The 13,925-nt window shown below is 56.3% G+C and overlaps 1 protein-coding gene across 1 annotated transcript in view; it reads right to left on the bottom strand.

Moving 5' to 3' along the window:
• Positions 1 to 1,153: 1,153 nt before the first annotated feature.
• The window catches only part of SNRNP200 (small nuclear ribonucleoprotein U5 subunit 200), a 39,125-nt gene continuing 26,353 nt past the window's right edge, over positions 1,154 to 13,925 (bottom strand). Inside the window, exons 27-45 of the mRNA XM_050937384.1 lie at positions 12,382 to 12,536; positions 11,717 to 11,906; positions 10,932 to 11,105; positions 8,957 to 9,117; positions 8,472 to 8,699; positions 7,793 to 7,984; positions 7,531 to 7,709; positions 6,699 to 6,850; positions 6,154 to 6,262; positions 5,899 to 6,007; positions 5,160 to 5,349; positions 4,835 to 4,999; positions 4,410 to 4,531; positions 3,867 to 4,010; positions 3,439 to 3,615; positions 2,922 to 3,082; positions 2,713 to 2,794; positions 2,278 to 2,370; positions 1,154 to 1,720 (exon numbers count right to left, since the gene is read on the bottom strand). Of these exons, the coding sequence (XP_050793341.1) occupies positions 1,577 to 1,720; positions 2,278 to 2,370; positions 2,713 to 2,794; positions 2,922 to 3,082; positions 3,439 to 3,615; positions 3,867 to 4,010; positions 4,410 to 4,531; positions 4,835 to 4,999; positions 5,160 to 5,349; positions 5,899 to 6,007; positions 6,154 to 6,262; positions 6,699 to 6,850; positions 7,531 to 7,709; positions 7,793 to 7,984; positions 8,472 to 8,699; positions 8,957 to 9,117; positions 10,932 to 11,105; positions 11,717 to 11,906; positions 12,382 to 12,536 (2,927 nt within the window). The 3' untranslated portion in view covers positions 1,154 to 1,576. The remainder of the gene's footprint in view (positions 1,721 to 2,277; positions 2,371 to 2,712; positions 2,795 to 2,921; positions 3,083 to 3,438; positions 3,616 to 3,866; positions 4,011 to 4,409; positions 4,532 to 4,834; positions 5,000 to 5,159; positions 5,350 to 5,898; positions 6,008 to 6,153; positions 6,263 to 6,698; positions 6,851 to 7,530; positions 7,710 to 7,792; positions 7,985 to 8,471; positions 8,700 to 8,956; positions 9,118 to 10,931; positions 11,106 to 11,716; positions 11,907 to 12,381; positions 12,537 to 13,925) is intronic.

The raw sequence follows: 13,925 nt of genomic DNA, 5'->3' as shown, positions 1-13,925 counted from the left end.
AACACGCTGGCAGAGCTGGGGGCCTGGCTGGCTTGAACGGTTCAACTCAAAGTTTCACAGGCTGGTGCCTGTAAACATAGGAGGGAGACAGAGCCCCCCCTCCTGTGTGAGGCACAGGCACAGCTGGCTGGAGGGCAAAGCCAGCTGCAGGCAGCATTAACACCTTCCAGCTGGCCACAGTCTGCTCAGCCACGCTCCCACTAGCATTTCACCCACTGACCGACCTAGCTGGCAGAGAGGGGAAGGGGAGGGTGGCCCTGGGGAGCTGGTGGGGATGCAGAGCCCTGGGTTGTGCAATGCACCCAGGCTCAGAAGCTACAAAATGTGCATGCCCCCCGTTGTATCATCCTGTGACTATCAGGAACCTTGAGCACAGGCCTGTGAGCCCAGACAATCCAGCAGAGCCTCATCTGTCTTCACCTTGTGCTGACTTTCAAACAATGTTATGAACAGGCTGTTAGACTTTTGTTAGTTTGGCCAAGCGGGTGCCAGCCTCTGCCAGCGTTCCAGCTAGGAGCAGGGCTTGGACGTGCTGTCAGCCTTGAGTGCTTGAGGTTCTTGAAGGCAAGATGCTGCTAGTGTCTTAATAGACTCTTAGAGGGGCTAAACTCAGCTCCGAGCAGGGCCAACACTTCGGGCTCGCTGTGGGATGGCGGCGTTCCTTTGGGTTATGGGGCTTTGCAAAGGCAAGTTCTCCCTGTTTTACACGTGGGGCAGAGCAGGGGCACAGGTAGGAATGGAGCCCAGGTGTCTCACTTGTGATACAGCCACTCCATCACTTCTGCTCCGAGCAGCCATTACTGGCAGAGAAGCAGGGCTGGAGCTGCTGCCATAAGGCTAGGAAACGCAGAACTGAACAAGAGGACAGCTCCAGTCCCCAGCTGGGAGACAAGGTCAGGGATACAGGGCCAGAACCACAGAGGGAGGAAGGAAAGACTCAGCTTCAGGCATGAGCAAGTCCCCCACAAGAGTGTGCTGAGAGGGGCCTCTGAGGAAGTGGGAGAGCTCTGGGGCAGGGATGCCGCTCACGCCCTCTGCGCTAGTCAGAATTCCTCCCAACAGCCAGTGCCTGGGCATGGAGGCTCCAGGCAACAGAGGAACAATCCAGGATATCACACACCCACCTATTCCGCAGGACACCAGGGACTGGAGGTTGTTTCTAAAGAGCTTTATTGAGGCCAAGGCCCTTGGCCCAGCCCCTCTCTAAAACCACTGTACAAAGCTTGGCTGCTTAGCCACAGGCATCGGCATCTAAAAACACAGGTTCAGTGAGATGAGGAGTCTCCTGCGCACGCCACGTGCTGTCCTCGCCGGTGCTACCGGCCCCAGCAGCAGTGAGGAATGGGGTAGCTCAGAACTGCACGGGAGGTTATGATTTAAACAGGCCAGGTTGCCCCACAGGCCCTACTACATGGGAGGAAGGGCCCAGTGCTGCCTCCACACTCACACGCACACATTAAAAGAAATGCCAGAGCTGTACACGCTGTTCCCTTGGAACCACTGGGGATGCCTCAGCTGCGCCCAGGTCTCCGCTACCGGGCAGGAAGGCCCAGGCCAGCTTTGGCTAAGGCCCGGCTCAGTCCGAGTCACTGTCGCTCTCTGCCTCCTTCACATCCACGCTGAATTTATACTCCTGGTCACAGCCCATGTAGGCGTCGCTCATGAAGTAGAGGGTGTAGTTGTGGGCACCTGTGGCTGGAGCCACAAAATCCAGTTTCACCTAAACAAACAAAGGCGTTTGTGAGCTCGTGGCTGGGCAGAGGGGCTAGCGCTGGGCAGGGGAGGGGGCTTCCCAGGGGCTCAGATCTTGTGTCATTAGCGTACGGGGTGACATGCCTTGTGGGTCAGAATCCGCACTCCCTGTAAGCTAGGCATTAGCCCCAGGTGAAATGGGGAAACTGAGGTGGGGGGGTTGCACCTTGCCCAAGGTCACACTGAGGTAGTGGCAGAACCAAGACACCCTCATTCTCAGTCGTGCCTCCCCGGCCATGGCTACACTGCTATTAATACGCATGCAAGCCTGTGTGTATGAGTCGCAATTCCCAGCCCTCACTCGCATGGCTGCGTCAGGCGCTAAGCCAGGCATCCTCCGAGCGCGCTACAGCTGGAGGCAGGACTGCCCTTCTCAGGGGCACTGAAATGACAGTGGAATGTCACAGGCTGGTTCCATCTAGCACCCGCTCACTGCCAGGGACCCTGCTGGCAGGCAGCCCAGAAGTGCCAATGCCCCCGCAGCAGGGCTGCACAAAGTCCCCCTCCCTCCACACCACAGCTCACCTTGGCCTTCTGCTGAAGAGTCAGCCTCTTGATGGAGATGAGGCTGTTGGATTTGGAGTCTCCGATCACCACCCACCAGCCCTCCTCGCGTTTCTGCAGAGGAAACAACCAGTGGTTAACAGTCCCTGCCTGCAAGGGAGGGAGAAGCTCCCCTAGCTATGTTCCACCTCCTCTCCCTGCAGTTACAACCAGGCTAGCCAGTGAGGAGCCTAGAGACAGTCATCCTGTTCGAGGGCCCAGTGCCCGGCGGCACTACAGCTCCCCCAGCACACCAGTCAACGGGGTCTTCCCAGGCTGGCTGGGAACCCCAGCCAGACCCCCGTTCCAGCGGGTCTGTGGGGATCTTGGCTGCCCCAGCCCCATTCTAGCTGTCAGGTGGCTCAGCTGGTCACAGCCATGAAAGCAGCAGTTCCCTCCGCAAGCATGCCAACATACCTGGGGGAAGAGGGGAGCAATGACAGGTCCTGTAACCTCCTCCTCTCGCTCCAGCTGCACCAGTACCACCACCGGCCCTCCGCTGCAGATAGAAACAAGAGGTAAGCAAGGTCCCACTGTCACCCCTGCGCCTGGATTCAGCACCCAGGGATGCCAATGACTCTGCCTATCCCTTCCCCAACACTCGCTGCAGGCAGCTGCCAGCTCACCTGCGGATACTCTCCTTCTCCACCACCTCGTAGGAGAGCTCGATGTTAGGGTATCGGTTGCAGAAACGGGCCACGTCAGCAATCTGGGCGTCGGAGAGCTGCAGCAGGCCGTTGCGGTCCTCGTCCTCCATCTCCATGATGTCAAACACGCTCTCTACCCCCTGCAACGAAGCGCACACAGTGCAGGCACTGAACAAACCCTCAGGCTTTAGAGTACCCCCTGTGCTGCCTGCAGTGCCAAGAACACAGCCTGCGCCAACTCCCTACACTGGGCAGAGAGCCAGCACCAGGCTTCAACTGCAGCCTTTGGCACCAGCACCAAGAGCGTGGTGCTCTCCACCCTAAAAGGCCAGGGCTGGAGCAACAGGGGAAGGGGTTACCCACATATCGGCTGAAACGCAGCCCGTGCGGCAAAAACGTTTAACCCATTTCGCAAAACCAAGGGCAGGCGTCTGCATCTAGCTGGGCGCTGTGGCGCCCCACCCAGAACTCCCCAGTCCCCCTCCCCCACTCTCACCTTGTCCGTGCAGCGCTTGATGTGCTCCGAAGTGAAGTGAGGCAGCTGCTTCAGGTATGAGTCCTTCGACCACATGGCCTGGGTAACCATCTGGGCCAGCTCCATGGCCGCCAGGGCCGGGCTGAGCCAGCCGTTGCTGGACAGAACGTCCACGCAGGCCTGGATCAAGCGAATCGCCTGGACGGGGAGAGAGCCGTCATGCCGGGGAATGGCGAGGAGTGCAGTACAGGGACACAGACATCAACTAGCTCAACCCCCGGCCCCTCCGCACATGCCGGCCACATCCCCAGGAGAGGAAGCTCCTCCTCCTGTCCCCAGGAAGGCAGGTAGTTATGAGCCTGACCACTCAACTCAGTTCTAAGCTCTGAAAGAGCCCCACTGAGCACCCACCCCACCTCAAGCACTGCGGACACCGCCTCCCCCCACACCTTGCTGAGGATCTCCTCCGTGTCGGACTGCAGCTCAGCGCTCAGCTGCATGCGGGACAGGTGAGCCTGCAGCAGCAGGTTGGTCTTGACGTGGGGATCGTTGAACTTGGGGTTATTCAGTTTATGAGGGACTTTCTGCGCCAGCTGGGAAGAGAGAGAGAGAGAAGCCAAGTTGGCTCTTTGGCCATTTGAAGCAGAGAGCCTGGCCCGGCCAAGCAGAGCCTATATCCATCATCCATCCCGTGCTGTAACAACTAGATCTAGCTTCCCCCGGTGCCTTTGCTAGGCTGTATCCTACTGCCAAGCACGCTACATAACCCACTGCACCTCACCCAGAGGAACAGGTCCCCAGAGACTCTCCTGACTACCCTAGCAACTACTGACAGCCAAAGCACCACAGCACCGCCAGATAACAGGGTTCTCATCAATGCGGACAGCTGCCCCTGCACGGTCTGAGACAAACGGTTTGTTCAGGTGTCCGAGCGAGCAGCTCGTCACTGATCACTAGAATCTAGGCCGCTGGGCATGGAGCCTGCCACTCACCTGCCGCAGGAGGTTATCCTCGTGGTGCCTGATGGGGATGTTCTCATACTCAGCAGCGTTGGAGATGATTTCAATCAGCCCTCGCACCTTGGTCTTGGCATTCAGAGACATGCTGAAGAGCTCTAGGGAAGCCGAGGCAGGGAGATGGGTCAGGGGGAGCCCAGCAGCGGCAGGTGACCCCAGTGTCTGGGAACAGATCCATCTGCTGCTGGGCTGGCTTAGAGGCACAGAATCAAGTGTCCCAGGAACAGATCTTTCTATGCACCAGCTGTGACCCCCGCCCACCAGGATGGGCGCACTGTAGGGCTGACAGGTTAACATCCCTCCTTGTCCCCACTGGAGGAGGTGAGAGCTCACTGCTCTCCCTTCCAGGTCAGGAGCAGCAATATGCGCTGCCTTGCTGCCCTCCCGGGGGGGTCCCTTACCAATCGTGGTGTAGTTAATGTAGTAATAGGCTGCGATCATCCCTAGGTTGAGGGGCGCCACGTCCATCTCGTCCTCGATGCTGATGCACTTGGACTGCTCCAGGTCACTGAGGGTCTGCTCCACCAGCTCGGACAGGTGGTCGGACAAATGTCTGTGAGACACCCCTGCAAACACAAGAGGCAGATCAGACAAGGGAGCACAGCAGAGGGGCTTTGCAATGCTGCCCTGTCACCAGTGCCTAAGCCAGCCAGAGAGAACAAGTTAGTGCTAAAAATGCCAGCACCATCCCAACACCGTCAGCTTTCTCCGTCTCGCACGGCTCACCTTGCAGGTTGTAGTAGTTGGGGTTCTGGGTCATCCTGCGGTACAGGAAGGTCCAGGTGAGGTAGTCCACAGCGTCCTGCTTGTTCTCGATGGTCTTGGTGACAATCTCAGCGTTGAAGTGGTCGTGCATGCAGTGATCCAGGTGCGACTCCACCGGGAGGGGCTCGTACAGGAACTTCTTGAAGAAATCCTGCAGCGGGGAGAATGGAACCAGGCAAAGCAGGTGTGAAACTCAGGAGAAAGTGACCCCTTCCGCTCTGGATTCACCCCCACCCAAGAGCATCCCTCTTCGGTGGCACACTGGAGCAGCACAGCCAGCCAGGTCCTGGAGAGCTCCAGGAGCTCACGTGTGGTCGGAGGAGGAGTTGCAGCCCATGCACCAGCCCAGGAAACAAGTCCGAAAGGGTGGATGTGTTCGGAATGCGGGCGTCAGTGCCCTCTGGGGAATGACTTTCCCTCTCCAGTGGGACTACGGTGCAGACAGTGCACCCGTCCTAAGCCAGGCTGCAGCACTGAGCACTGCCCCTCGGCCCCAGAAATGACCGCAGAGGTCTGGTTTGTAAAGTGCCAGGGGGCAGAGGTATGATAGCAGGGCATGGGGTTTTGCCCACTGCAGCATTTGAGCCAAGTTAGTCTGTTCCCAGGACGGAGGATTGGGCCAATCTGACCAGAGCTGGGATAGGGAATCAGTGCCCTAGCCGGGAGATACAACACACACACTGCCCCTTGCTTCACTCACCTTCTTGGATCCCTGGCACATAATAACGCAGCGCCCCTCATCATCCTGCAGGGGGCGATTGGCATGGCCCACCATCTGCAGCACATCATAGATGGGGTAATCCACATACCTGAGACAAAGGAGAGAGTGTCTCATCGCTGGCAGTGTCTGACACACCCCTGACGGCCAGAGAGGGGCGGGGCACCTCAGGACAATCCCCTCATTCACCAGCCACTCCCTCCTCCATCCGCCTACTGTAGGCTCAGAGATACTCACGCATGAATCTTGCCATTATAGTACTGAGTGTCCATGATGATCACCAGGTGAGCGGCTACGTTCATGCCCCAGCACAGGCTCCGAGAGGCCACCACTACCTGGACAGCACCTGAGGGTGAGCAAGGAGCAGTCAGCCAGAAAGCTACCGGATGTTTCACAAGCAAACCTTGGGCAGAGGAAAGCAAGCTGATGCTGTGGCAGTGCATGAACACTCATTTGAGAATGGGGGTAGGGACCTGACATGGGCCCTTGGCTCTCAGGCCCAGGGCCAACCTGTGCAAATGAGCAGCAGCCCCTCACTGTCCCCTGCAAGCAGCATGAGAGCCCCTGTAACAGTGCTGGGGCTTGGGGGTAAAGCCATCACGGTGCAATGGGTCACAAAGAGGAGACAGAGGGATCCAGCAAGTGAGCACAGGGCTGGGAGTCCAGACTCCCAGGGGTCTCTCCATAGCTCTGCCACTGTGGCTTTTGCAGGCCACCACCTCCGGGGGGGGGAGGGGCGACAGCACCATGCGGCGGCTCGCGCTCCCGCTCGCTCCCTTTACCAGAGCCGAACAGCTGCTCCACCACGCGCCGTTCCATGGCTGTCAGCCCCTCGTGTAGGTAGCCAACGCCGTTGAGCAGCGTCTCCTTGAGGGTGCCGTCGCTCAGCTTGTCCAGGTATGGCCCCAAGTCCTTCTCTGTGCAGTGCAGGAACCTGTGGAGAGGAGCTGTCAGGGCCCAGGTAAGAGCCGTACCCGCCCCGAAGCAGCGCTCACACATAGGCACCATGTCCTCATACCCCTTCAGTGGGATCAACCAGCTAAAATAGGCAGCAGGGCCATTCCCAGCTCTCGGAGCTGCAGCCTTTAGAGCAGGGGACCAAAAGCCCAATACCTGGGTTCAGGTGCTGGTTCAGCTGCTGACTACAGCCCCACATTATGTCATTTCACCTGTATGCCTTCGTTTCCTGTCGATATAGGGGGTTAACGTAACACATCCACCTCACAGGGTCTGTGCCTAGCTCCACGCCGCCTGGGGGCGTTAGATGAGACCCACACGGGTCACCTAACCCAGCCTGAAAGGCAGCCACCTCTGGGATGGAACGCAGCGGCTTTTTAACAGCACACAGGAGTCTGGCACAGAGAGGGAAGGTGAAGTTCTGTGGCTGAACATGCAGGTGGGGGCCAGGGAGACAGTGGCTCTAGAAGGAATCGTCAGGGACTGATTGCACACCCCTACAGGGTGGATCACAAGCATGTTCAGAGACCACAAGTGATCAGGACACGTTCTCCTCGCTCCCATGGGCCTCTCCACTGGGAAGAGTCAGAAGAAACAAGGGAGAAAACCCCGAATGCCCACCCAGTCCTCCTCCCCCGACCTCCCCAGCCACAGTACCTCTGCCTCTGCACATCGGAGGCACAGGTGGTGAGGATGTCTATGGCCGTGAGACGCGTCTGCTTGCGGGACGGAACAAAGACGATGACCGGCTTTTTGGGGGAGTGCTTCATGATGGCATGATAGACAGGCTTGGCCATGGACAGCAGGCGGGTCTGCGTGTGGCTGATGTTGAAGCCCTGAGTAGAAGAGAGGAGCCGGCAGTGAATGGTGAAGCCCCCAACCGAAGCCCTGGGGTGGGGGTCTCCTCCCGGGTCCCTACCTGAATGTGCAGCTCCAGGGGCACGGGGCGCACGTTGGGGTGGAAGTTGAAGGTTGACGTGGCGCTGCAGCCCAGCCAGTGAGCGACATCCTTAGCGTTGGACAGCGAGGAGCTGAGGGCCACGATGCGGATGGGCCGCTCGATCTGGGAGGAGATGTAGCGCATCCTGGAACAGATCACCTCCAGCACGGGCTGCGGATGGACACATGGGCAGGTTACAGCGGAGGTTGAGGGGCGCCCATCAGCCTGAGCCCTCTCTCCAGTCCCTGCACCAAGCAGCCACTCAGCGATGACCATCAGTGCTGCAGAAGGGCTATCCCGGGCTCCCATGGCCTCTGTGGAGATTCCCAGCTCCAAGCCAGCTGCAGGACTTACTCCTTCCTCCCCACCTCCACTGGCCTTTCAGACCCAATCTCGCCCCCCACTTAACCCTGTAGCTGCTGGCCTTTAAGTGCCAGGGGTCCGCTCCCAGCAGGACTTCGCTCCAGGGGATAGCCCTGGAACAGCTTTTTGTCCCGGTACATCATGCAGCAGGGATGAGATTAGCACCCTGGTGATCTAGCTCCCCCGACCCCTTTCTCTGGGCACCACTCCAGGTGAGATACGGGGCAGCCCAGAGAAAGGAGCGGGTGGGCCTCCCCTGGCACAACCAGGCAGCCCAGCCCCCTCGGCCTCCTACCCCATTCTCGCCCCCGATGAGGTGCACTTCGTCCACAATGAAGAGGTTGACGTTCTGGACGTTCTTGCGCTGCTTCCAGCGCCGGGACAGGATGTCCCACTTCTCGGGGGTGCTGATGATGATGTTACCCTTGCCCAGCAGCTTGAGATCTGTGCTGGTCTCCCCCGTCAGCAGGACCACTTTCTTACCGAGCCGCTCCTGGAACTTCTCGTACCAGTCGAGGAAGACCTGCCAGGGTACAGCAGGCATGGCCATTATCCCTGGGTCAGAGCCCTTGGCTGGGATCGCCCTGGAGTTTCCTTGTACTCCCTTGGGGTCATAGGGACATTTGGAGGGAGGGAAGGGGCAGGACAGCAGAGTACAAGCAGGGGAGCAGAGAGACAGAAGCCCCCACACCTTCTCCTGGGGAGCTGGGAGTTGGCCCAGCATATGGGCCAGGGGAGGAATCGAACCCACGCCCAGGAGACAGGGCCGTGGGGACTCACCTGCTCAGCAAGGGCCTCCATGGGGGTGATATAGACACAGCGCCCCTCCGAGTTCTGCAGCAGCATCCTCAGGATGGCAAACTCGGCACAGATGGTCTTGCCACTCCCCGTGGGGGCGCCCACGAACACATTGTCATCACTGTTATAGACGGTATTAAACACTGGGGAGAGACAGAACCCTTGGTTATCCCAGGGAGCCCAACTGCCGCAGTACCACTGAGCCACACTGCCCAGAGGAGGTTTGGGGATTTCAGCCCAGAGCAACTAGGACAAGGTTTCCATTTCTCTGGCCTCCTTGCTGGCAGGCCAAAGCCCTTGCAGACAGACTGGCACCATCACTCCAGAGGAGGTCCAGCTAGGCCAAGGCACACTAGCAGGGCAGTACTATATACACTTAACAGGAATTCCTCACAGGAGGAGCATTACAGCACAGACTCTTTCCAGGCTGACTTGGCAGGCACTGGGAAGCATTTTAACATCAGAACACAGTCTCTCTCCTAAACAGGCCAACACCAGTTGCTTCAGAGGAAGGTGCAAGGATCTCCGCCACCAGGCAGATGTGGGGTAATCTGCTCCCATGGGTGTCTTATGGAATGAAGAAAGGTAACCAGTGGTGTCCCCCCAGGGCTCTGTTCTGGGACCAGTCCTAGTTGACATATTCATAAATGATCTGACAAAAGGGGGAAACAGTGTGGTGGCAAAATTTGCTGATGATACAAAACTACTCAGGATAATTAAGTCCCAAGCAGACTGTGAAGAGCTACAAAATGGATCTCTCAAAACTGGGTGACTGGGCAACAAAATGGCAGATGAAATTTAATGTGGATAAATGCAAAGTGATGCACATTGGAAAACATAATCCCAACTATACATATAACATGATAGGGTCTACATTAGCTGTTACCAGTCAGGAAAGATCTTGGAGTCACTGTGGGTAGTTCTCTGAAAACATCCACTCAATGTGCAGTGGCAGTCAAAAAAGCAAACAGAATGTTGGGAATCATTAAGGAAGGGGTCAATAATAGGACAGAAAATATCATATTGCCTCTATGTAAATCTATGGTACACCCACACCTTGAATACTGTGTGCAGATATGGTGGCCCCATCTCCAAAAAGATATACTGGAATTGGAAAAGGTTCAGAAAAGGGCAACAAAAATGATTAGGGGTATGGAACGGTTTCTGTACGAGGAGAGATTAACAAGACTGGGAATTTTCAGCTTGGAAAAGAGATGGCTAAGGGGAGATATGATTGAGGTCTATAAAATCACGACTTGTGTGGAGAAAGTAGATAAGGACGTGTTATTTACTCCTTCTCATAACACAAGAACTAGGGGTCACCAAATGAAATTAATAGACAGCAGGTTTAAAACAAATAAAAGCAAGTTGTTCTTCACACAGCACACAGTCAACCTCTGGAACTCCTTGCCGGAGGATGTTGTGAAGGCCAAGACCATAACAGGGTTAAAAAAGAGCTAGAAAAATTCATGGAGGATAGGTCCATCAATGGCTATTAGCAGGACTCTGGGCTAGATGGACCTTTGGTCTCACCCAGTATGGCTGTTCTCACGTTCTTAACCCCACCCCCAGTAGTTAGAGGCTGGTGAAGTCCTGAAACAATCCCTTCCACTCCTGCCAGGAGTATTAGCTACTTAGCTCCAGACACCCCTGTTACCGAGGTGCAGCATTTGGGAAGTGAAAACGTGGCTAGGACAAAGTACAGTCTTGGCCTTTGATCACCACAGTGGGGCCGCCTCCGTTTGCTAGAAAGGTTTGGCAATTGTTCAGAGCCCAGCAGCCTGCTCTTTCCCAAGGCGTGGGGCAGGGAGAGAAGGCAGGATATCTAATGCAGGGGATCAGTCACCCCCCACTCCCTAAACCATGGAGCTGGGCCACCTGCTTCTCAGCAGCCCCGGGCTCACGTAGGACTCTGCTGCAGGGAGCAGCTTGGGGTGGGAGCTGGGCTAGTACCCACCTTGGGTCTGGATGGGGTTGAAGAAGGGGAACTTGTCCTGATAGAGACTCTCAAAGGCACTGTTACGCAGAGCGGACACAGGCAGCGGCTGCAGGTCCAGGAGCTCTGTGGGTGGGGGGTATTTCTCAGGAAGAATCAGGTGCCTAAAGGACACAGGCAGCTGCGTCTCACAGGCTGGAAATGAAAGAGAATCAGAACAGTTTGTCCAGCAAATCAGCCACAGCTGTGTCTGACATATCGGAGAGTCTGAGCACCCAGGGGTATGGGGCCAGGGACTGCCTGGGATCATTGCAGCAATGAGAGATCCTCAGCAAGTACCTTGCTAGCATGGGGAAATACCAGCTCCTAGCACTGAACTTCTCCCACAAAGCAAATAATTCCACTTCTGGGAGGGTTGATCACCAGCCCATTCCTCCCCTGTCCCCCCATGCCAAGCCATCCTTTGCTACCGACTGATCTCAGCTGCCACTCCCCACTAGCCATTCATCATCACTGCCCAACTTGGGTCTGATACTCTCCTCCCACAATGCACAGCGGCAGGTCTCCCCAGCCAGTGACTGAGGCAGGTACCTGTGCTTTGTCCCAAGGGCACGAGTCAGCGCTGGTGTCCCACCCGTCCCACGTGCAGTTCAGTGGGCCTCACGAGAAGGTTCAAATTCCCTTATAAAAAGATCCTTCCAGAGGCCACCTGCCCCCACTGCTTGGCTGGCAAAGCATTTCCCCCACTACAGCCCCTGCAATACAGCACAAAGACGTCGCAGCCCAGCGGGCAGGTGGAGACTCACACAGCCAGCGGTCTGATACCACCCGGATGAAGTACTGCGGAGGCAGCGGCTCGAACACGGGCACAAAGAAGGTGATGAGATGCTCGTCCTGGGCGTACTTGGCTTTCAGCAGGAAATACTCGTGGTGCAGAATCACTTCACTGTCCACATCCTCCACCAGGATCCAGAAGGCTTCCGACGAGCCGTGCACCTGGGTGTGACAGCAGCGAGCTTAGCAGCACAGCACCCAGAGCTCTCCCGTTCTGACCCACCCTGCACTGGGGCTGCCAGCCACAGACAAGCTTGGCCACACAGGCCTCTGCCCACAAGCCCATGGCTAGAGCTCTTCCAGAGCAACACTGTTCCCCAGGCGCCGTCCCACCGCACAGCTGGATTTTCACATATTCCCTGGCCAGAAGGGACCATTGTGCTCCACCAGTCTGAGCTCCTGGACAGTACAGGCCAGAGATCAGCCCCATAAATCCCAGAGCAGAGGCGTATTAAGTCTTCCTTCCCCATGTAGGGACTTACCGGCTTAAGTCACCCCTTAACCTTCTCTCAAGGTAAATGGATGGACAGACTCAAGCAGCTCACAATATGACAGGTTTTCCAATCTGCCATCAAGCTGCCGCCCTCCCCCATGACCTGGTCAGCCAGGACTGCGTGTCTCCAGGAGTGCCTCTCACCTTCTCATCCCACTGGAAGTCAGGGGTGATGGTCAGCTCCACTTTCAGGGTGGACCTGGTGATGGGCTGGAGATGGACCGACAGCTCTAGCTTTGGGAACAGATGAACGTACTTGTGGATCGTCTTGCCCATCTTGGGCATCCGAATGAGCTCCCCTGTAACATGCGACATAAATGTTATGGGCGGCACTGGGGAAAGAGACCGGGCAAGCGGATGGACCCACACACTCAGTGCTTCTCCAATTCAATGGCATTCTGAAGGAGAAGCAGCTATTTCATATCTGGAGCATTGTGATCTGAGGGCATCCGTTCCCACAGCACTGCTCTCAGGCCAAACCCATTCCCTGGACGTTATCTGTATTGTGGTAGCACCAATGGGCCCTCATCCAGCCCCTGCTGTGCCAGGCCCTGTACAAACAAAAGGCTGTTCCGTGCCCTGAGGTGCTTTATAGTCAATGAACAAGATCCAGCAATAGGTGCATCCATCTGGTCCCAGGGAAAGGCTAAGGCCTAGCAATGACCGAACAGAGACAGAACCGAGGGGTAGGTTATAGAAGAAAGAAGGCCTGAGACATAAGGCCTTATATCAAAGGCCTAGGCTAAAGTAAGGGTCAAAGCTTTGGTGCTATGAAGCCAAGTTAAGTTGTGAGCAAGACGCAGGCCCTGCTCACAGAATCTGGCAAGCACAGGGCTGATATTGCAGAAACACACATTCCCAGGTAGTGCTGGTACAGGAATATACATTCAAACACATTCCAAAAGGAGGGTACCAGAACACCCCGATACTAGCACATTCCCTACAGATAATAGGAACATGCTGACCTATCTTAAAGATAAGGTCATGATGACAGCATGATGGAGGGATAGCTCAGTGGTTTGAGCACTGGCCTGCTAAACCCAGGGTTGTGAGTTCAATCCCTGAGGGGGTCATTTAGGGATCTGGGGCAAAAATCTGTTTGGGGATTGGTCCTGCTTTGAGCAGGGGTTTGGGCTAGATACCTCCTGAGGTCCCTTCCAACCCTGATATTCTATGATAGAGCTGTTCTGATTAAAGGTACAAGGCAATGGGTAGCACTCAGGTACATCGGAGGGGCAATATGGAACTTGTTTGTATCGGCGTCTAAAGAGGGGTCTCACAGGGAGGGGACAGCAGCAAGTCCCGCTGCAAACTGAGCTGCGTCCACTGTCACAGACGTACATGAACTGAATATAAGGCACCAATACTGTGCTCCATCGATAACAAACCTGACCAAGTTCCTTCAATACGAACGGAGTCTCTGCTTATTGGGCAGTATGATTGGAGCCTGTGTCTGGCCAGAGTCAATGCAGCACACAGAGAGAACACACTGACAGCCAACATTTGACTATACTGGTGACCCCCTGGCCACTGACATGGGAAGTAAGTGAGCTGCCCTCAGTCAAAATCCCCTGACATTCTTTGCTCTGGGAGGATATGGAGCTGACAAGCGAAAGAGCAGTGCCTCTACCCCTCTCCCGCTGCATTGCTGCAGCTAGTGCACGGCTTCCGTGGGGGAAAAGCAAAGG

Source organism: Gopherus flavomarginatus, chromosome 2, assembly GCF_025201925.1.
Source record: "Gopherus flavomarginatus isolate rGopFla2 chromosome 2, rGopFla2.mat.asm, whole genome shotgun sequence".
Lineage (NCBI taxonomy): Eukaryota > Metazoa > Chordata > Testudines > Testudinidae > Gopherus > Gopherus flavomarginatus.
This window is presented reverse-complemented; position numbering and strand designations above follow the sequence as displayed.